Source organism: Lepidochelys kempii, chromosome 3 (assembly GCF_965140285.1).
Source record: "Lepidochelys kempii isolate rLepKem1 chromosome 3, rLepKem1.hap1, whole genome shotgun sequence".
In the NCBI taxonomy this organism is placed as follows: Eukaryota; Metazoa; Chordata; order Testudines; family Cheloniidae; genus Lepidochelys; species Lepidochelys kempii.
In genome coordinates this window covers 159,779,376-159,803,374 of record NC_136382.1, presented here as the reverse complement: position 1 = coordinate 159,803,374, position 23,999 = coordinate 159,779,376, and the positions used below count along the sequence as shown (strand labels likewise).

Here is a 23,999-nt window from a genome sequence, read left to right as displayed (position 1 = left end):
GAGGGTGATCTGGCCAGTGGCAGCAAGCCTAGTGCCTGGGGTCAGAGCCATAATCAGTCATTGGGAAGCAAAGCCAAGGGTCAAACCGGAAGGCAGGAACTGGATACCAAAGCCAAGGGTTGAGCCAGAGTCCGTAGTCAGGAGCCAGAGTCAAGAGTCATAAACAGAGGTCAGGAACTGGAGCAAGCAAGGTATCAGACAAGGTGGGGTTCAAGGCAGGGGGCAAAGCAGGAACAGAGTAACGCAAGAGCAAGCATAGTGTGCATTGAGAAGCCAGTGAGCTGCTGCTAGCTTAAGAGCCAGACTGCTGGCCTCTGCAGCCAGTCAGGTTGCATGGCTAATCAGGCAGCCTGCTTCAGGCCAGTTGCACTGATGACACTGCCTGTAGACTACCTCTGTTGCAGGCTGTGAGTCCTGACAGCATATAACATGAGGCATCTGGGTTTTGGAAGCCATAATTTCTGGTTACACTATCCATTTCAAATCTATCCCTACTACTTTTCTCCCCTCCCCTTCCCTTTTCAGGGATCCCTCACCATCAATTGCTAGAGCAAGAGATGACCTTTCTCCTAAGTTTAGGAGCAATAGAACCAGTTCTTGTGGGAAGGAGATTCTATTCAAAGTATTTCCTGATCCCCAAAAGAATGGAGCATGGAGGCCAATTTTAGACCTCAGGTCTCTAAAGAAATATGTAAAGCAACAAAAAAATCAGAATAGTGACTCTTCCAGCAATAATTCCTTCATTAGAAATAGGAGATTTGTAGTTCAGGAGTCGCAAACCAGACATATTTTCATGTCACGATTTTACTTCACAAAAGAGGTTTTTTCGTTTCCTAGTAAACAAGGAACACTACCAATACAGGGTGCTCCCTTTCGGCCTATCTTCAGAGTCAATATTTTCAAAGATTCTGTCAATAGTTGCCGCTCACTCGTGTTGTCTGGGTATAATTGTTTTCCATACATAGATGATTGGTTGGCAGATTCTATCAGGAATTAAAGATCACATGTTCCCTGTTTCACAGTCTAGGCCTTCAAATGAACATTAAAAAGTCTGTTTGTACTTCACTCCAGCATCAGGATTTCATAGGCACTTCCCTTGATGCAGTGACAGACAGAGCTTACCTACTGTCCAGCAGATTTTTCATACTAGTGAATCTCGTATCAAAGACTTGTGTCAAAGAGCAGTCCTCAAGTAACAATAAGAGATTGTCTTCAACTGCTGGGACACATCATCTTGCATCTGTGTAGGGCAGCATGCCACATTACATCTCTGAGGTGTGCAGAGGTGGCTTCAAACTGTTTACAAGCCAAGCAAACACAGTCTAGGCAAGTTACTGGCTGTTCCCCAATGGGTACTATAATCACTCAACTGGTGAAAGGACCCAACCAAAACCTGTGCAGATGTTGTGTTCTTGCAGATTCCCCCTACCATGGTGATAACATCAGATACTTCACTTTTGGGTTGGGAGGGTACATCTGGGACATCACAAGGTACAGGGAAAATGCAGCTTCTCCACATCAATCTTCTGCAATTGAGAGCTGTCAAAAATGCATGGCTATGCTTTTCTGTCTCTGTTCAAGTCAAAGTCATTAAAGATAATGACAGATAATGTGGCTGTATTATATAAAATGTCAGGGAGGTGCACATTCCCCATCTCTCTGTGCTGAAGCGATAAAACTCAGAAATTGGTGCATAGCCAACCAAATAGTCATCTCAGATTTTTACCTTCACACTATTCAGACTATTCATGGCAGATGACCTCAGCATACATTTCTTTCTAAATTACAAATGGGAACTGAACTCCAGTGTCCTCTGCAAGATATTCTTAAGCCTGAGGGTTCCTGGAGGTTGATCTGTTTGCTGCGGTAGCCAACACAAAATGGATCAAGTATTGCTCCAGAGGGGGGCTCAATCCCCAATTCATAGGAGTCATGTTCCTCATCTCATGGACTAAAGGACGACTTTATGCTTATACACCAACATCATTACTGTTAAAGGTTATCAATAAGATCAAGCCACATTCTGTCTATATTGATTGGACCAATGTGGCCAAGACAAGTCTGGTATCCCTAGTTGATCCTACTTGCCTCTTGCCCTTCATGGAGGTTTCAATCAGTTCTCACGTACTGACCCAGGATGATTGTTGAACACTTCACCCCAACCTGCAGATTCTCAGGCTCCAAAACATGATTAATTAGTTCTCGGGAATAGAGATATCTCATTTATCAGAGGTACAACATGTTTTATTAAATAGTAGAAAAGAATCAACAATAAATGCTTAGCCTGAGAAATGGAAAGGATATTATCTTTGATGTAACGGTCGTCAGATTTCGCCAACTCTCTCTCCTCTTCCCAGGGTATTGGGTTACCTATTGGAACTGAAAATACTGGGTCTTTCTATGAATTCCATTAGGGTTCCTTAAGCAACAGCAATAGCTTTTCACACACCTGTAGGGGTTTTTTCATTCTTTGTTTATCCAGCTTGAACAAGATTCCTAAGAGGTTGATTGAATATCTCCCCACAAATCAGAGATCTTACTCCAAGCTGGAACTTGAAGCTACTACTTAATTGCCTTATGAAACATCATTTTGAGCCACTAGCAATGTGTTCTTTATTAGATTTATCAATTTAGACAATCTTCATGGTAGCAATCACTTCTGCCCTAAGGGGGGGAAGGATTGGGGGTCTTAATGGCAGACCCTTCATTTATGGTATTTACCAAAGAGAAAGTGTCACTACGGGCACAGCCAAGATTTTTACCCAAGGTGTCCTTAGAATTTCATATTAATCAAACTGTTCAACTGCCAGTTTTTTTTCCCCCCAGAACCTCACTTGACTACTGAAGAACCCATATTCCATACCAGATCGGGGTAGTCAATTATTTTTTGTCAAGGTGCAAATTTCTTGGTGAAGATATAATCATGATCCAGACTCCAGAGAAAGTAATAAAATAATAATGATAATAAGTAAGGAAAAAGATTTCAGGGTCTGTTCAAAAGCATCTGGCGGTCTGCATTTGGCCTGCGGTCTACCTTCTGACTACCCCTGCATAGGTATCAGGAGAGCATTATCCTTCTACCTAGATAGGACCAAACCATTTAGAAGATCTCCTGGACTACATGTATCCATTGAGGACAGAAACAAGGTTCAGTCATTTTTAAACAGCAGTTATCCAAATGGATTTTTGGCTGTATTAAGATTATGACAGAAGTCACATTCAGCCCTCTTTGAGAGTGATAACACGGTCCACAAGAGCACTATCTATATCTATAGCCTTACTTAAGGATGTACCAATTGCAGGCATCTGTAGAGCGGCAACTTCGTCATCTTTTCATACTTTTTCTAATAATTATCCTTTGTTACCTTCAGCAAAAGCAGATGCTCTAGGCAATGCAGTTCTCTTCTGTATTGGACTCTGCTCTGAATCTTCCACCTACATAAAGGGGGTACTGTTTAGGAGTCACTTGAAGTGGACCTCCCACAAGAACACTGCTTGAAGAAGGAGAGTTTAATCCAGCAATAACTAGATTTCTTTGAGATGTGTGTCCCTGTGGGTGCTCCACTACCCGCTCTCCTTCCTCTCTGCTTTGGAGTCTCCCTAGTGGGTCTTTGTGGTGGAGAAGGAGCTGAGAACTGTTTGGCCATGCAGCCCAATATAGCTTCAGTGCAGAGCACAAGGATATGTGGGGTGCAAGCGTGGGCTGATTGGGAATTGCTATAAAAAAATCTCTGATCAAAGGTGCACAGATGCAAGCACACCTGAAGTGGAGCACCCATAGCAACACACATCTCACAGAACTCCAGTTACTGCACAAGGTGAGTAACCTCTCCTACTAGTTCACAGGCAGTATCAAGCAGGGAGTGACTTGTGTGATTATTTGTGTGACTGTTTAAAGAAAACAAAACATCCAGAATGTTTGACCTTCATCTTTGTTTTGTTAGTAATGTTTGGATATCCTGAATTTTACACACATTTGAGTCAGATAATCACCATAATTCAGTCAGACAAGCTTCTTAATAATAGGATGGAAGGGAAAGACTTGTATTTCTTTTAAATATCCCTCAGTTGTATAACTGGTATGAGTAAGGTTGCAGGTTTGTCGCAGTGGTAAAAACATCATGGATATATGATTTTTCTGTTTGTCCATGACTTTTCTTTGTGATTTTAATAAAGAAATGTTTTCCAAATAGTGGGTTGTGACCCACTAGTGGTTTGCGGGGTAAGGTTCTAGGTGGGTTGCCAGCCAGTGCAGAGCGGAGGCCCTGGAGAGGGAAACAGAGGTTGGAGAGCGAGCTCATCCTGCAGTGGTAGCTTTTGTCCCATAGAGCTGGGCCTGGCTCTGGGGTCGCAGCACCTCCCACTAAAATTTGGCTCAGCCCTTTCTCCGTGATTATGGAGGGTGATTAGGCCAAACTGGAGCAGTGCTGTGACTCCCAAAGAGGGGAACTTGGCGCAGCCCTACAGGACGGGAGGGCAGGGCAGACTCACTCTCCAGCAGCCTCCCGGAACCTCTCCTCCTCACCAAGCCTGGATTAGTGTTACTGTGCTGGGGCAGAGGGTGCTGCTGCAGGTGGTTGGTGCCACTGCAGTGGGGCATACAGGAGGCAGAGGAGGGATTTCTGTATATTATATTTAAAGAGGTACCATTGAATTTTCATACCATGACTTTATACACTATTTTTCCCCAATCCCATGACTTTTACTAAATTTATTGTGAATGCCTTGTGATTTTTTTATTTTTAAAAAGTCCATGACAAATCTTCACCAGTAGGCAAGAGAATCTAGCTTTTATATTACCCAGTAACTTACACTGTAAATATTGCCATTTGTTTTAGTTGAACGTAATGGATCTAACTGATGCTGCTGTGACTGCAAAAAACAAAGAAGTAACAGAATCTTCGTACTCTCACAGTAAGTGCTATGACTGTATAAACGTGGAACAAATGGCAAACATTTAACAAAGAAAACTCCTTTCTCTGAAGTCCATTGCTCTTTCTGCTGCCTCGTAAAGGCTAAAGGCCTCATAATTGAAGTAGAATTAAGCTTATAGTAGAATATAAATTCTGCAATTAAAAATTTTGTCTTTACCTCAGAATTCACCAAGGAAAGGAAAAAGAGACATGCAACTTTTACTCACTTAAGCAGAATTTTCTTAAATATCCCCAGTTAAACAACTGGGACTACTTAGAAGCCAGACTGTGGTAGCCTGATGTAAGCAGTGTCAGGATGAGCTCCACCCTGACATCTGGTGGTGAGGTGTGGCAAGTTGTGGAAAAGAACTTCAGGGGCCGATCTCATTTGCATAGGCACACCCACCACGCCTAGAATGAGACCATAGCTGCCCAAATGGTCACTTTGGCTGCTGTGGGATCCCCAGTGTCTCTGTTATTGGGGCAGGAAGAATAAATTGTTATTACCCTGATTATGGGAACTGTGCTTGGAACTGTACGTGGCCTTTTGTTACGATGGAGGGATTCACCATCATCTAAGTAGCACTCGCTAGGCAAGGGTCATGGGTTCCAAAACTGTGTGAATGGAGAGAGGCTGGGGACAAGTATTAATACTTGGTGGCATGGGCCCCTTGGTGAGGGCCTTACATGCTGATTGCACTTCCTCCTCTCTCCACTGTGGAATATCAGAGCTAATTTTGATTTCATTAGAAGTCTAGTTATAGGCTGCTGAGCTCACTTTGGGCTGACAGTGCACCAGCACTGGGGCTCCCCTATTATAAGCTGAATTCACCTAAGCGCTGAAATCACTGAGTGTTGTGTTAAGTAGTGGGGGAGCCTGAAGATATATTGTGGAGCAGTTTGCGGGACGGCTGGCGAAGCAGTTCGACACGGAGCAGTGTGTGGATGGCAGGAGCTGCTTGTGGGCCGTGGAGCTGAGCGAAGGAGTTCGTGGGGCGGCTGGCGGAGCGGAGCGCAGCTGAGCGAAGGAGTTCGTGGGGCGGCTGGCGGAGCGGAGCGCAGCTGAGCGAAGGAGTTCGTGGGGCGGCTGGCGGAGCGGAGCGCAGCTGAGCGAAGGAGTTCGTGGGGCGGCTGGCGGAGCGGAGCGCAGCTGAGCGAAGGAGTTCGTGGGGCGGCTGGCGGAGCGGAGCGCAGCTGAGCGAAGGAGTTCGTGGGGCGGCTGGCGGAGCGGAGCGCAGCTGAGCGAAGGAGTTCGTGGGGCGGCTGGCGGAGCGGAGCGCAGCTGAGCGAAGGAGTTCGTGGGGCGGCTGGCGGAGCGGAGCGCAGCTGAGCGAAGGAGTTCGTGGGGCGGCTGGCGGAGCGGAGCGCAGCTGAGCGAAGGAGTTCGTGGGGCGGCTGGCGGAGCGGAGCGCAGCTGAGCGAAGGAGTTCGTGGGGCGGCTGGCGGAGCGGAGCGCAGCTGAGCGAAGGAGTTCGTGGGGCGGCTGGCGGAGCGGAGCGCAGCTGCGCGAAGGAGTTCGTGGGGCGGCTGGCGGAGCGGAGCGCAGCTGCGCGAAGGAGTTCGTGGGGCGGCTGGCGGAGCGGAGCGCAGCTGCGCGAAGGAGTTCGTGGGGCGGCTGGCGGAGCGGAGCGCAGCTGCGCGAAGGAGTTCGTGGGGCGGCTGGCGGAGCGGAGCGCAGCTGCGCGAAGGAGTTCGTGGGGCGGCTGGCGGAGCGGAGCGCAGCTGCGCGAAGGAGTTCGTGGGGCGGCTGGCGGAGCGGAGCGCAGCTGCGCGAAGGAGTTTTGTGGGGCGGCTGGCGGAGCGGAGCGCCGCTATGGAGCTATGGGGCGGTCAGCTTCAGATCACGTAAGGTGCCTCTTACCCCCGTCCCATTTCCACCCAGGTTGGGAGGTAAAGCTCCGCCGATAAACTTTCGAACTCTGGGGCTGCCCTGACCAGGGACAGAGACTTTTGGGGCATTGGACTTTTGGGGTTGCTGGACTCAAGAACCAAAGGGAAAAGGGCATGCCCCAATTTGCCTGGGGTGGGGTTGTTTTTGCTCATGGGTTGTGTTATGAATCCGGTTGGTGGTGTTTCCCCAACATAATGCCACATTGTTTCTCTCTGTTATTAAAAGACTTTTGCTACACTCAGACTATGTGCTTGCGAGAGGGGAAGTATTGCCTCTTGGAGGCGCCCAGCGGGGGTGGTATATATTTGTCCCAGGTCACTGGGTGGGGGCTCGAGCCGGTTTGCATTGTGTTATTGGAATGGAACCCCTAGATATTGAACCCGGCCCTTGTTGCTGCCAACTCTGACGGGCAGAAGGGTTACACTTACAGTGAGTAGTATCTTGCTCCACAAATAGACCTCATTGACTTCAGTAGGATTATTCCTTCTTTAAGGTATTGTTATTCTGGGGGTTGGGTAAAACCTCAGTGGAGCTGATGAGCATAACAACCATTTTCCACTGAGGATAAATGAAGGAACAATTAAATGTCCCTTTGTTTAGAGAGAGCTGAAATAATAGGAGCCACCACCTAAAATACAGATAAACCACATGTAAGGCCACTCAGGAATCTGAACTGTAGGTGGAGGGGTTTCATGATGGCCTAAACCTGAACACAAGGGTGGGGTTGGTTTGACTGCTGTTTTGTGCTGTATGTGTGAGATAAGGAACAGAAACACCACATAAGTAGAGAAGGAGCAGAGAAGCCCTGGTAGTGTGATCCTGAGAAAAAGTGGAGAGAGTGAGCTTTTGGGCTCAATACATACTGGCTAGAAAGGGGTTTGCAACTGCGAGCATAGAAACTGTCTCCTGTTTGAAACCTAAAGTGTTCAAGTAAACAGGACTTTGTGTACGTTCTTTGTAAATAAAACAGGATTCCATTAAAGAAATACCTGACTCCATCACCAATTTCTTCCTCTAATGCAAACAACCCACAAGAACAAATTTTGGCTAACCACGTGGTTCAAAAGGGGTAACGGTACTATTCAGCATGAGTAAGGATAGAAGAAACTCATCCACAGTGAATAAAGTTACAGTATCATGTCAGTGGTTTGTCATTGCTTTTAACATAAACTTTCTCACTATGCCTCATGGCATTTATCTGTCAGTGCTATATTTTTGTATCAAATTCACACATTGTCTTAAAATTTATCCTTAGTTAACTAAAGTCCAGGCTCCGTGTAATCTGCAGCCACAAAAGTTGCTACCCATCATTGATGAGTAGATTACCATAAAATCTTGAGCTGAATTATAAACTAAAACAGTGATGTCTGCCTGAATGCTTGTCTTCACTGTAACTGTTAGCTTGACTTAGTACACTCAGATTACTCCACTGGAGCCTTAATCAAGTGAGAGTGACCACATTTTGAAACAACAAAACTGTTACACAGAGTGATTTGATTAGTGGTACAGAGTGACTGGATGAACAGTTGATGAGTTCTTGTTACTCAAGTTGCTGCATCTCCACTTCATTACTAGATTGAGCTTCAGCAGCACTTGAGTTTCAGCCTATACCCCCTGATGTTCCAGTTAGTTCAAGCTAAAAGAGACACCTAGCTGAAGCTAGAGGTTTTTTTGTGTGTGGACCAGAGGCAGGTTAGGAGTAAAACTCGAGTTATACCTTGAGCTAACAGTACAGTGAAGACAAGTCTTGAGTGTGTATAGAGCCAGAAACAACAACCCTGAGAGGTATGAATTGCCCGCATTCATTTCAATGCACCATTGATGCTAAATGTAAATGTCCAAAACTAATTATTTCACAGCTAATCATTTGAGCAGAAACAGAATTTATGATGTAATTATGCATCATCAGTGCAAAAAAATCCATGGCATATCAAAAAGTGAAAGTATGGGGACAGTGTAAAATAGATGGAATTTAATGGCAAAATAAGTATTACATGAGTTACTGTACTGATTATGATTGTTTCATATTTAATTCCATAAAAGCCTCCCTTTTCAATTCAAATGGAGCTGTGGAAGAATTTCCACTCTGCTGCACTGGAGTGCCAAATAACCAGGTGGTTTTAACATAGAATATAAGTCAAGTTTGCTGAGAAATTCATAGAAGTCTTCACTAAGGTTTCTTTTTATTATCATCTTTATTCAGATAGCACTGAAGATATGCATGGTGCTGTACAATGAATAAAATGTGCCAAGCATCTCTTTCTGTTTCACAGCTTCTGCCCTCATTCATCACTAATGGGGTAATGCTCCTACCTCTAAAATTCAAAAGCAGTCCAGTTTTGTTGCTGGAGGTTCCAGGGCAAAGCCCCACACTTCAGCTAAGGAGACAAGATTCTTTCTCAAGTAGTGTCCCTGTGGGTGCTCCATTTCATGTTCGCCTGTACCTTTGATTGGAGATTTTTGATAGCAGTGTCTGTTCACCTCAGTCATACACACCACACATCCTTCTACCCTATATTGAGACTATATGGGGATGCGTGGGTGAACTGCCCATAGTTCTCTCAGCTGCCTTTTGCCCAAGATGGGGTATTCTGTGTGCATGTTCTTGTTAGTATTCAATTTAGCAGTTAGTTAGTATACAGTTAGTTATTTCATAGTGTTGTGGGAAAAGTTGTTTCCTCTTTTTTCTTTTCCTTTTTCCTTTAAAAAGCTAAAAAGCAATTTTTAGATAAATATAGATATATAGATTTTAAAATCTTTTCCCCCTGAAAGGTCAGCTTTTGTTATTTTGCTCGGGAATGCCAGGGTCCCAGGGATTTAGAAGGTGCCTCTCATGGTGCAAGGCTGTCCTGAGCAGTGACAGGCATTCTCAGTGTCTCTGCTGTTTGGGAGATGTGTACATTCCCAGTAAGTGCAAGATCTACACTTCCTTCATGAGTAGATCCCAATGGAGCAAGCCTTAACACTGGCTTTGAGTCCAGGGATGGAGGGCCCCACTGTACATAGATATCCTAGTACAGCTAGTGCCCTGTACACCTCAAAATCTGTGCCACGGGAGGTTCCTAGAGACATAGGACATAGCAGTACTGTTTGTGTCTATGGGACTGAAATCCTCAAAAGACAGCTTTGATATCTGCCTCTAGGCAGAAAGAGGTAATGAGTAAATCTCCAAGGATGTTTCAGTCTGCATAAAAGGGCTATGGAGACCGCAGGTCCCAAGGAGAATTCCATGCAGGCTGCAAGTGATTCTGGTACTGCAACGGCAGTGAAGACAGTTTCAAAGAGTCATTCATCAAAGACAGAATTGGTACCAAGCTGGAGTACCTGTACCCAGAGCTGCAGACACTCTTCTGAGAAGAATTCTAAACTCATTCCTGAACAGCTGTTGGTATCGGCAACACAGAAGACTGGTCGATTACCTATGGTACCAATGGAATCAGAGTTGAGACTCTCTCATGCCAAGTGCTCAGTACCAGCTACATTGGAACCAAAGCCATCCTCCACAGCTTCTCGCTCAGAACTGTCTTTGATGCCATCTGTACCACAAAGATTGAGATATTCTTAGGACCTTATAGTATCTTTGGCACTGTAGTCTCCCCTATTAATGGGTATTGAGGGTTTATCCATGCAAAGACTTATTCAATCACTGACCTCTCTATCATCTAGTGTAACATACTCACCGTCATCTGCTTTACAAGCTGAACAGTTATCCTACTCCTTGGAGTATGTTGAAGAGGACTCCTCAACTCTCAGATACTGAAACAGAATTCCCCTATTTACTTTAGAACACACTGCTCCCCTTCCTACACTGACATATTGCAGGAAGGTAGACCTCAAACAACACCCTTGTGGCAAAAACACAGATCGATGCCTCCACGTATGCCATATGGGCCCCCTCAATGGCCTTTTGGGGACCCATGGACATTCTGTTGTCAAGAGTTTGCATTAAAGTCTTTGCATCACCAGAGAAAGCAGAGAAGGGCCTATTCCCCTCAACCATCTCTACCACCACCTGTGCCAGAGGAGGAGATCTTTGAAGAGCAAGAATCAGGGGCATACAAGGAGATGACATCTCTTTCTAATATTTCCTCATCATCACCCAGTGAAGATGTAATGCCTCTACCACCTCCTATGGTGGATGACTTCAGGCAGGGCCAGGATCTAGAATTGCTGACATGCTTCAGATTCCATTAGAGGAGTTTCAGGAATCCTACCATAAACTCCAAGATAATTTATATATTTCAACATCCATGAGTATTGCCATTCTGGTCAGCGAAGCTCTCAAGTAACCTATTAAAATTATCTGGCAAAACCCAGCTACCGCATAACTTAATATAAATCAATGTCCAGCCCACACAGTAAGGACCACAAGAAGCTAGATCTTTTTGGTGGCAAATCTTACTCTTCAGTCGCTTGAGTTCAGAATAGCCAATCATCAGGCACTCATGACCAAATATGACTATCTGAATTACAACAAATTTAATTCCTCTACTGATAATCTGCTAAAGGAACATCATGATCAATTTAAAGCCATTATACAAGAGGGTCAGCTCCTGGCAAAAGACATTGCTCCAGGCCTCCTTGGATGCAGCAAATATTGCAGCATAATCTATCTCATGAGAAGTGATCATGAGAAGAGCATCTTGTCTACAGTTGTCATGCTTCCTAAGACAAGCCAGGAAGAAGAGGTGAATGAGGCTTTTTTTAAACAACTAACAAAATCATCCAAAGCACAGGACTTGGTGGTGATGGACTTCAACTACTCAGATATCTGTTAGGAAAACAACACAGCAGGGCACAGATTATCCAACAAGTTCTTGGAATATATTGGAGACAATTTTTTATTTCAGAAGGTGGAGAAAGCTATGAGGGGAGAGGCTGTTCTAGATTTGATTTTGACAAACAGGGAAGAACTGGTTGAAAATTTGAAAGCGTAAGGCAGCTTGGGTGAAAGCGATCATGAAATTATAGAGTTCATGATTCTAAGGAATGGTAGGAGGGAGAACAGCAAAATAAAGACAGTGGATTTCAAGAAGGCAGACTTTAGCAAACTTTTATGTTTAGGGACAATAAAACCAGTTCCTGTGCATCACAGGATTCTATTCAAAGTACTTCCTGATCCCCAAAAGGAATGAAGGGTGGAGCACAATTTTAAACCACAGATCTCTAAACAAATATGTGCAGAAATTCAGGATGTTGACCCTTGCAACGATAATTCCCTCATTAGATTGGTTCATGACTCCCCACCTACAAGATACATATTTTCATGTCTCTATTTGCCTTTCATGCAAGGTGTTTCTTTGTTTTCTATACAACAAGCAACACTACCAATACCGGATGTTTGCTTTCAATCTATCTTCTATCCTAAGGATATTCTTAGAGATTCCGTTGGCAGTTGCTGCCCACCAATGTCATCTGGGTACAGTCGTTTTTCTGTACATGAACAATTGGTTGATTAGGGTACATCTTATCAGAAAGTGTTGGTAGCTTAAAGGCAATGTGTTCTCTCTTCCACAGCCTGGACCTTCAACTCAACCTCGAGAAGTCTGTTTTGACCCCAGTACATAGTATAGACTTCATAGGAGAGTCTGTGGATGCAATGACAGGCAGAGTGTACCTGCCTTCTAGAAGATATCTCTCTGTACCGAGTGTCACCTCAAGGATTCAGGACAGTCCTTAAGTAACAGTAATAGATTGCCTTCAACTGCTGCGTCACATGTTATCTTGCATCTTTGTAGTGGAACATGCCAGATTACATCTCCAGGGTGGCTTTGAACAGTTTACAAACCAAACAAGCACAGTGTAGGCAGGTTAATGTCTGTTCTCAGATGAGTTCTGCAGTCACTCAGCTGATGGAAGGAGCTGACCTAAACCTGCACAGGTGTTCCATTCTTTTAGAATCCCCCCTATCCCATAGTGATAACATGAAATACTTCATTTTGGGTTGGGGGGCACATCTGGGACCTCACAAGGTGTATGGGAAATGGTCACTGAAAGAGCAGCTTCTCCACTTCAATCTCCTGGAATGGAGAGTGGTCAGAAATGCTTATGTACACTTTCTACCTCTAATCAGATACAAGTCAATACAAATAATGACAGTGTGGCATGCATTTATTATATAATGCATCATGGAGGAGCCTGTTCCATATCACTCTGTGCCAAAGTGATAAAACTCTTGAATTAGTGCATAGCCAGTCACAGTGATCTCAGCTTCTTACCTCCCAGTGTTCAGAACAGCATGGCAGACTACCTCAGCAGACATTTCTTCCAAAATTACAAATGGAAACTAAAAGAAAAGGAGTACTTGTGGCACCTTAGAGACTAACCAATTTATTTGAGCATGAGCTTTCGTGAGCTACAGCTCACTTCATCGGATGCATGCCGTGGAAACTGCAGCAGACTTTATTTATACACAGAGAATACGAAAAAATACCTCCTCCCACCCCACTGTCCTGCTGGTAATAGCTTATCTAAAGTGATCATCAGGTGGGCCATTTCCAGCACAAATCCAGGTTTTCTCACCCTCCACCCCCCCACACACAAATTCACTCTCCTGCTGGTGATAGCCCATCCAAAGTGACAACTCTTTACACAATGTGCATGATAATGTGTAAAGAGTTCCAAGTTGGAACTTGGAACTTGGACATGTTCCAAGTTTAGAAAAGCGGGCACAAACCAGTTCCTCAGAGACAAAAAGCAAACTGACGCCTCAGCCAGGTGTCAACAAAATCAAATGGACTATCACCTGGTTAAGTGGCAATTCTTTGGCAGAAAAAAGGGTCTGAGTGAGAAATTTACAGCTGGCAGTTCCCACCTCTCGAGACGTTCTGTCTCCTGATCTCCAGCCAGAGATGATTCTCAAAGAAGAGGAAAAGGATAAAAATGAGGAAAAGAGGCCTCAAATCACCTCTCCCCTCATCTCTACTCACACCATCAACAATACCTTAAGGACATTGAACTGGGGGGAGGGGTCCTGGCTGAAAGGACTCCAGCCAGTAAGATTGCTAGAGCATATGGTGAGAGAAACTTTTGCTTTGAATTCACTTAGCTTGTTGAGTTAGGTGTTAGTTGTGTTTATACCTTTAACCGATTCTGACTTTATGCCTCATTATTTGTAATCACTTAAAATCTATCTTTCTGTACTTAACTTGTTTTATTGTTTTATCCAAACCACTGAGTGTTTGGATTGAAGTGTTTGGGGAACTCCATTTGATATAACAGGATTTGTGCATATCATTTTCTATTAATTAAATGATGGACTTTATATGAGCTTGTAATGTCCAGGAGTGTGCTGGCCAGTACAAGACACACATTTCTGGGGGAGAAATATGGGACTGGGATCTTGCTGGCGTTGCCATGCAGTGTAATTCATGGGTAGGTGGCTATAGCACTAATATAGCTGGGAGTGATTTACATGCTGGAGGCAGTTTGTGGGCAGGCACCTCAGCTTGGAGAATTGAGGGGACACAGCTATCCATCAGTCCAGATTGAACCCTGGGGAATGTCATAGTGGTGCAGTAGGGTCTTTGTGCCTTCTTCCTCAGCTTTGTTCATGTAAACAAGGTCAGACACAGTCTAGCATACTGTGTTTGTTCTGTCTTGTCTTACACTATATTGAACCTGCTCCAATTTTAGACTGCAAGCTCTTTGGCTCAAGGACTCTGCTAAATCCATTATACAGCACTGTTTACTCTATAACAAAAATAATACTAATATTAGAAAGAAACAATCATTAATTTAACATGTTAAATGTTTGCAAGTTTTGGATCCAGTAATCTTCTTTTACTGACAGACAGAGATGGTATGAGGCAAAGCTGAGTTCGTTTCTCAGGCACACTCAGATAATTATTGGAGTGACACCTTCCGTTCTATTAACTGTATTGCATTTCAACCACATATAGTAAGACAAACGTTTATGACCTCTGAACACTCTTGTCAGGTAGAAAATACAACAGAAGAGCTTCTTTTTATATGTGTAACAATGAGACTATAAAATGAATGCTTTTTTGTAGGTAAAACTATTACTGATTGGCAGTGGATAATCTTGGATGGACCAGTAGACACAGTTTGGATAGAAAACTTAAATACTGTGCTAGATGATACCAGAACTCTGTGTCTTGCAAATAGTGAAAGAATCTACTTACCATCAGGAATCAGAATGATATTTGAAACGGACAGTCTCTCTCAGGCCAGTCCTGCTACTGTCAGTCGATGTGCAATGGTTTTTGTGGTAAGTCTGTAAGAAAAATTACAGATTATTTTCTGATAAGAATTTTTTTGCCTTATTGAATTATTTGACTTCATCTGCAAAAAATGCCAACATAACAAACTGAGCAAATTAATGTTTAGTACATTGTTAAACCACCAGATTTGTATTATCCTGTCAGTGATTTTAGAGGGAACAATACACATGTGCCAAAGGCTGTATATTTGTATCAGAGTAACAGCCGTGTTAGTCTGTATTCGCAAAAAGAAAGGTGCCACAAGTACTCCTTTTCTTTTTGTATATTTGTAGAGTATTATTTTAAGTAATAGCCTCAATTTTTGTGGTCACAATTTTAAGTACAAATTTTGCACTCACAGCTCATGCTCAAATAAATGTGTTAGTCTCTAAGGTGCCACAGGTACTCCTTTTTTTTTTTGTAGATACAGACTAACACAGCAGCTACTCTGAAACAGAGCTAGATAGTGACTTTAGGCACAGCCATGAGTAAAGGGCAATGCATAAATTGCACCACCCCAGAAGTAGCACCAGGAGGCACTATGACTCAGGGATACAGCTGTGAATCACAAATTCCTCCCCTGCTTCCTTTTTGCTCTGTAGTGAGGAAGTAATTTTGCTGCTGCTGCTGTGTATGGGCAGCACGTGTTTGCACCCTCAGTGTCAGTCTAGCTACGGTAGCCAGTGAGTAATGTGGTTGGAGCCAAGTCTCTGCATGTTACCTGTCCTTTCTATTTGCTCTGTGGTTGGGGGAGTAAGTGGGAATGCAGTGATTATTAGTAGTTAGGGGTCTGGTTCACTGTTTGTGTCTCCCATCTTGCTCATTTTGAAGCCAGTGCAAAAATAAGCCTCCAGCTTTATAGTCTATAGCGCAAACACATTTCTCAAGATCTATTGTAAAGACTATACAACTAATTTGATTTAATTAACAGGACCCAACTAATCTGGGATGGGAACCTTGTGTAAAGACATGGCTATTAAAAGTTTCCAGAATAATTACACGAAGTGGCTTGGAGTGTCTTGAAAGTTTATTTGAAAAAAGTATAAAAAAAGGACTACATTTTTTAGAAAAACACAAGAAAATGCAGCCATTTCCCGTGCAGCAGATCGGAATTGTAATGAATCTCTGCAGAATTCTTGATTCTTTTATTGATATAATGAGCAAAAATGGACTCTTCTTTCACAGTGAGTAAATACATTTTAAAATTAATTTAAAATATTTTTTCCTTTCATAGTAGTTTGATTCTTTGATGGTGAGCATATAATTACCCATCTAATTAGTTTGTATTCACACACTTGTTTCCTCAAGACCGGGCAAAACTAAAATGACTCAGCCACTTATATGTATTGAGTTTAAAAAATACTTTCCACTGTTTGCATTACTCACTTAAACTGCTTGAAAATAAGTTTTTCTCTAAAGATACCATTTATACCACTCTTGAGTCTTGTGCCTCCAGAATGAGTCATGCAGAAAAATCCCTTAGCTTTTAAGCTTTTTGGCCTTCTGACATGGATGGCTCTACAGTGAGCCTATCTCCTCACCAAGACATTCTGTGCCATGGGTGATCTAATAAAAGAGGTCATCCTCAGACCTTGGACTACAGTCAAGACTTGCCTTTCCATGTTTGGCCACATGGCCTCATGCATCCATATTACACCATTTGCTAGGCTCCATCTCCATTGCCTACAAACCTGGCTTCAATCTATCTGCTTACAAGAAAAAAGACAAGATCGGTGCCAAAGTAGCAATTCTGACCAAGGTTCTGGCCTCTCTTACTCAAGGATAAAACCAGAGAAAGTTTGGATGGGAATTCCTTTCCTCACAGCTACGTGCAAGGTGACTGGCTTCACAGATGACTCCATTTTAAGTTAGGGAGCTCATATGGGCAATTGTACTGTGAAAGATGCCTGGACCTTCAGGAGTCCAGGATGCATATTAATCTGCTGGAACAAAAAGAGGTCTGTTGGGCCTGCGATGCTTTCTTTCCATTCATCCAATCCTGACATATCCAGATAATATTGGCAACATAATGACTGTCCTCTACGTAAACAAACAGGAGAACAAGATACCTCCCTCTGCATATAGAGACAGTCAACATGTGGAACTGGTGTATCTGAAATCATATAACTGTTTCAGCAGTATGCCTATCAAATGTGCAAAGCTCCCTAGCAGACAGTCTCAGGAGACATTTTTCCTCAGACCATGAATGGGCGAGATTCACAATTCCATTCTCAATGGGAACTCCCTTCTATTCCATGGACAGACCACCTCAGTGATGTCTGTCCTCCTAAGTCATTGATACCACAGTCCTTTGGAAAATCCATCGTGACAGGGCTTGGGTCATCCTCATCACACCCAGCTGGCTGAGGCAGTTCTGGTTCTCAGACCACCTGAGGATTTCAACCTGCTTGTCCATCAGCATCCAACAATTTCCAGATCTGCTAATGCAATACAATGGCACCATCAGACACTCCAACCCAGGGCCACAACAACTCAAGGCCTGGCATTTGGATGGGCATCAGAGGTAGAGCACTCACGTTCCATGGTGGTTCAATCCATCCTCAACCAAAGCAGGAAGAATTGTATCAGGAGATGCTATTCAGCCAAGTGAAAGTGTTTCTCCTCTTGGTCACAACACCAATTATCTCTAGATTCCAGTGAGATCCCTGCTATTCTAGAACATCTATTCACCTTAAGACATTGGGTGTCTCTGTCAGTTCCCTACAGGTTCATCTGTCAGCAATCAGCGCTTTTCATTCTCCTACCAAAGACCACACTATCTTCATTCATCCTGCGATGACTAGATTCTTGAAGGGACTTATTAGATCCTTTCCACCAGTGGTGAAGAAACTCCACCTCATTCTTTTGACTCTCACCAAACCTCCTTTCAGATCATTAGCCTCATGCTCTATGTCCCATTTCTCGATAAAAGTTGCCAGAAAGGTGATCAAGCTGGGAGCACTCATGGCAAATCCACCACAGATTGCCTTTCTTAAAGAGAAGATCTCTCTTCAACTACACCCAAAATTCATCCCTAAAATAATTTCAGAGTTTCAAATCAGTCAAACCATCCACTTACCAACATTTTTTTTCTAGAACCATGCGCCTCTGATGTGGCAAGGAGGCTTCATGCTGTAGACGTCTGATGAGCACTAGTCTTTTATCTACAGGGAACAAAAGCAACTAGAAAGACACCTAGCCTTTTTATTACCATAGCAGAGAACTCAAGAGGTCAGAGAGACTCTAAATGGATCTTGGATTGCAACACTGTTTGTTTCCAATTAGCTCTTATTTCCTCCACAGAGGGGGTGAGGGGCCATTCCACCAGAGTGCAAGTAATTTCTACAGCATCTCTGCAAGACTTGCCTTTACTGGAAATATGTATTGCAGCTATCTGGAGCTCCTTACACACCTTTACAAGACATTACGCTTTAGTGCAGTCTTCTACTGCTGATATAAGTGTAGGGACAGCAATACTACAGACAGTCATTACATCTGCATCTTCTCATCCACCTCCTGTTTGACCACTGCCTACTAATTTCCCACATGTGAAATTCACATAGTGACCATCACTTGAAGAAGAAATGGAGATTTACTTGTTACTACTGGAGGTTCTTCAAGATATGTGGTCCCTATCTGTATTCCACACCTTCCATCCCGCCCCCCCCCCCCCCCGCTGCAGATGATAACTAGATTTTCAGTAGAAGGAATTGGAGAGGTGTTGGTCTGCGCTGCCCCTTGTACTCCTGGTTCAGAGCATTAGAAGATCAATTGACGCTGCTTACTAAAAATCTCTGGATTCAGGTGCATGGTGTGCATGAAAACTCATGTGTGGAATACAAATAGGGACCACACATCTCGAAGACCCTCCAGTAGTAACAGGTAAGTAAGCATCCTTAATTTTGTCACTTAAGGCCTGATTCGACCACCTTTGCTCATGTTGAAAAGTATATTATTCTTGAAATAATTACACAAAAATCATTGCAACTATTTATATAGTGAAGTATCACTCAGAATGAGTACAGGTGACAGAAATGGGACCCTATTTCCATTTTCCTGTTTTAAAGTATTTTCTTTCCATACTTATTTCTAATAAGCTGTAAATATTTCACATTGTTCCTTTTTAGTTTGGTTTGGGTGAAGAGTTAAAATATAAATACTTTATTTAAAATATAAATATAAAATTCTGTTTAGATTAATATATATGGAAACACATGTTGTATTTGAAATGATGTAGACTTTTTTTTGTTCTATTATCTTTTTGGAAACCAAAGATTAGGTTTTTATATTATTTCAATAATTTAATAAAATTCTAACAGATATGTAATTGGTAAATAATACAAGTTTGGTGCAACATACAATATGTTGGATGTTACAGTCCCTAGGAAATACAGAGAATAATATTAGTATATTTCATAGTTTTATAGAGTTTCAGGCCAGAAGGGACCGTCAGATTATCTAGTCAGACCTTCTGTATGTCACAGGCCATCATATTTCACCGAGACACCCCTCTATTAAGACCAAAGACTTCAGTTTCCCTAGGACTGAAATGCTTTGGTCTAAATAAACTTTTGTGTGCCACAGTCAAAGAACAAGGTGCCACCAGTGCCCAAGGTGCCTGCAGTGGCAGGGAAATGATTAGGTGAGACATGCCAAGATAATCCCAGTGGGCAAACCATGCCATGTGCTACAAAGGAAGGTAGAAGAAACCCAAGGCCCTTGCCAGTCTGGGAGAAAATTCCTTCCCAGTCCCATATCTGGTGATCAGTATGCTCATAAGCATTTGATGAAGACACACCAGTAAGGCATTTAGAAAGAGAATTAACTACCATTTCAGAACACTGCTCCACCTCATCCAGTACCCTGTCTTCTGCTGTGGCCAACCTCTGATGACTCAGAAGAAAGTGGGGACAGAATATATCAACTGTGCTTTGGGGGAGGGGGAAGCAGGATTTTCTGCAGATTATCTTAATCAGAACTGCAAGTATTATGAGCACGTTAAGGGTAATGCAGGCAATCCCGTTCTCCCCATAGCCCATGAAAGAACAGAATGAACAGGTTGACTTATAGCCTTACAGATTTCAAGGCCTCTGAGCCCCTGCACATACAGGTCATAGAATTTCTCACAGAAGTTGAAATAGAGCATATCTTTTAAAGCATATATTTAAAATATATCTTTTCTTATTTTAAATGCTCCAAGTGATAGTGAATTCACCATCTTGCCTCACATGGCAAGTCTGTATGTGGAACTGGCACCGAGCCCTGCTTTGGTGCATGCAGGGAGTGTGGAGTCCCCCAGCGTCCTCTCTGTAGTTCCGTGGCAATTCTGCTACACTGGGGGCAATTTTTGGCCCTTACTCTCCTAAGTGAATTTTACTCATAAAGAAACCTATGTATGCTGTGATTCAGCTTTTTGTCTTCAGTTCATGTTAATCCAAATGAACTCCTATCAGTCTGAGAAAAAGATAATGAAAATAATACAACCAATTGTATGGTAAAGAAAAATCTGATACTAGTTAATGCTATTCTAGTAACTAACACCGCTAAAATTAAAATGGGTAAAGTTCAGCTACTACCTCTGATTTCCTAATGGCCTGACTCTTCACAGTATATTGGCAATCTTCAGAATAACTCATGCCTGGCATTCTGGATTCTGATTTATGAGCTCAGTCATCCCCCAATGTCTTAACCACCTGTTTTCCTACAGAGGAACAACCAGTTCCACAGTTACTACTTGTAATGCTTCCTAAAAGCAGAAGTAGTTAAGTCGATGAGCTTCTTGTCACCCATGTTCCATGTCTTCTGATTCTCCATCTTATCTGCCCTTTCTACAAAGGGCAGCATATTCTGTGGGAGTTACTAGTAACCTAGCAGTGCATTCAGACTTATAGGTACAGAGGAAGAACAGAAAGCTGAAAGATTTCATGTGTGTAGAATGTTGTTTATGTTTTATGTGTACATCTGTTAGGTAGAACAATTCTTTTCTATTCCTGAGTTGGTAGAAGCAAAAAGGACTTTTCTCTACAGTCAGTCATTTGAATTATTTTCTAGAGTAAATTATGATGAAGTCATAAAAAATTCTTTGGTAAAACATAGTTCCAATGTTAATCTAACATTTTCAAAGTAGTTGCCTTTTGACATTCCATAAAATGTGTAATGCAAATGAGAAGTTTCAAAGTTGATTGCCTAGAAAACGAAAATTAGTACAACTGTAGTTTGTGTAATCTTATAAACTTATTTCATACATATGTCAAATGATGTCTTCTAACTTTTTTTTAGGTGTTGAACGTCAAAACTCTGTTGCAGGTACTTCAGAAGTGCCCCAGACCCAGCACCTCAGCTCTCAACTAACAGTTGAAGCCAAAGCACTAATTGCAAAGGCCTCAGTAGAAAAGAAAAGGTCAGCCAATGGGTTTAGATTTGTTAACAATAAGCCATTATTCTTTCAAGAAAAGAGAAACCCTTTGATAAACAGTGTATTAATTCAAATTGGATAATTAGGAGTTGGCAAATAAAATTGGTCTTCCTTGCATCTTAAAGAACAGGCTACCACAAGGTTCTATGTTGACCCTAACTTTGTTTAATGTCTGCATGTCAAATCTTTTCCAAACTACAACCTCAAAGTGTGTGTATGCTAGTGATATCTGCCTGACTGCACAAACTGAGATGTTGGATGAAACTAACTAGATGATTGTTTACAGTTTTCTTTAATTCAAGAATTTAGAGAACGATCTGAATTTTGTACCTGAGTCCCAATAAGGTTGGTCTCTGCATATATACTGCATTCCTCCAGTATAATTATTTAGTTCACAACTTGTGATCGTGTTCTACGTCCCTCAACTTATTCATGACCACCAGCCAAACTACCGTATGTGATAGACCCAGGCCAGTTGGGTACAGCAGAGTAGTAGAAGGCAGATATACTGGCCACTGGATAAGCAGTTTTCTGTTCCCTGACTGACCAGAGCAGGGGCTGCTCCAGGCTAGGGTGGACACATGACTCCAGTTAGCCCGCAAAGAGTCAGTTGAAACCGTTAGGCTAATGAGAACACCTGACTTCTCACCTGACTCTTTGCAGGTTAATTGACCATTAAGCTAATGTGAACACCTGACTCTAATTAAGGCCCCTCTGATACTATAAAAGGGCTCACTCCAGTCAGGCCGAGGAGAGCCAGGGAGTCAGAGGAAAGGAAGTGCAGCCAAAAGGCTGGGTAATGAAGACACCCTCAAGCCACAGAAAAGGGAGCCCTAAGGTAAGGGTGAAAAAGGCGTTGAGAGAGAAGCGGGAGGGTTGTGTGGAAGTGACCCAGGGAAATGTAGCAACTCTGGCGGTGAGAGGTCAGCTGCCAACAGCTGCTGCCATTAGGGTCCCTGGGCCGGAACCCAGAGTAGAGGGTGGGCTTGGGTTCCCCCCAACCTGCCACTACAGAAACACCTCCTGGGAGGGGAAGACAGGCCCCTGTCAGGACAGGAGGTTAAACTGTTCTGGAATAAGCCTGTAGGGACAAAAGAGACTGAGGGAGTTCTCTCACCAACATCCTTGCTGGCTTATGATGAAAAGGGCTCAGTAGACTGTAACTCTGGCCCTAGAGAGAGAAGGGCTACGTGGAGGGTTGCAGTGAGCCTCTGAGGCTAGCATAAACCACCTGGAAATGCGGGACCCATGGGGACGAGGTTGGCGTTCAGCCACAGTATCTTGGAATTGTGTTAGCCCACCCTCTACTCCAGGTTCCGGCCAAGGGACCACAGTCTCACACTGAAACAGCACCATTGTATTAGGAAAAGTGGAGTAATACTCTTAATGTATCGTGCCTTATTGGGGCTTTTTGAGAACCCTTGGCAGCAGTACTACAGAATTATTTACCATCTGGTACACAACAACTGTGTAATATGTTGCATGCCACTTGGCTATTAGCAACCATGCATATCTTTTGAAAATGTCACCCTACCAGTCCTTATGTTTATAAACCTACTTGTTGCATATTAACAATTTATAACATATAAGTTAATGACTTGCAATGAAGCAGTTGACTACAATAGTAATAGCGTGTTGTAATATTACTGAACCTACTTCTTTTTCATTGATTTCAGGGAAGATCAGAAATGGTTTTTGGAGAAGTATCCTGACAAACTGCCATCATTATTAGGGAAACTGTATGTCTTTGCATTTACTTGGGTAGTTGGAGGAGTTTTAAGACGAGAGGCTGATTATGAGGAAGAGTCTCTGATTGGCATAGATACCCAAGATGAGTCTCTTGTAACTGTAACACGCAGTTTCAGTAACTTTGTTCGTGATATATTTGAAGGAGAATCACCTATTGGTAAGTTTTGCTATATGTCGTATTCATTAATTTTATGGTGTTTCTATTATAATTAGTTTGAAGGTTTTCATCTTTTAGAACCAAATATTATAAATAAAAAATGTTCATGTTTGGACTTAAAAGCCACATATTATATATATGGTTTTGTACACTTTTTACAATGTATAATACTTAAAAACTAAAAAAGATCAAATTAGCTGAATAATTATCTGTTTTCAAAGTCCCAGATTTTCTCCCCAAAATAATTTGTGTAATTATCATATTCAGACAAAGTCACAGTCATTAATAATACTGTGACTGGGAGAGGTGAAGTTGTCAGGGTAGGCCAGCCATGATTTCCACTTTGGCTGATTGCTGAAAAACTGTTCACAAAGCAGCAGAAAATACGTGTAGTTCCAGAGTTGCTAATCAGTTTAAATTTAGAAGGATCATTTATTTAGAGTGTGTCTACGCTGCAAAGAAACACTTGTGGCAGGGTACATCTCCACTGCAATTAAACCCCCATGGCTGGTCTGTGCTAGCTGGCTTGGGCTCGGGCTAAGGGGTTGTTTAATGATGGTGTAGACATTTGGGCTCAGGCTGCAGCCCAAGCTCTGGGACCCTCCCACCTCACATGGTGCTAAAGCCTGGGCTCCAGCCCAAGCCCAAATGT

The 23,999-nt window shown here is 42.8% G+C and overlaps 1 protein-coding gene across 1 annotated transcript in view; it reads left to right on the top strand.

Annotated features, from left to right (window-relative positions):
• The window catches only part of DNAH14 (dynein axonemal heavy chain 14), a 454,606-nt gene that overhangs the window by 229,243 nt on the left and 201,364 nt on the right, over positions 1-23,999 (top strand). The window contains 5 exon segments of the mRNA XM_078851974.1: positions 4,839-4,914; positions 14,817-15,034; positions 15,958-16,210; positions 21,306-21,426; positions 23,118-23,347. Coding sequence (XP_078708100.1) covers positions 4,839-4,914; positions 14,817-15,034; positions 15,958-16,210; positions 21,306-21,426; positions 23,118-23,347 — 898 coding nt within the window.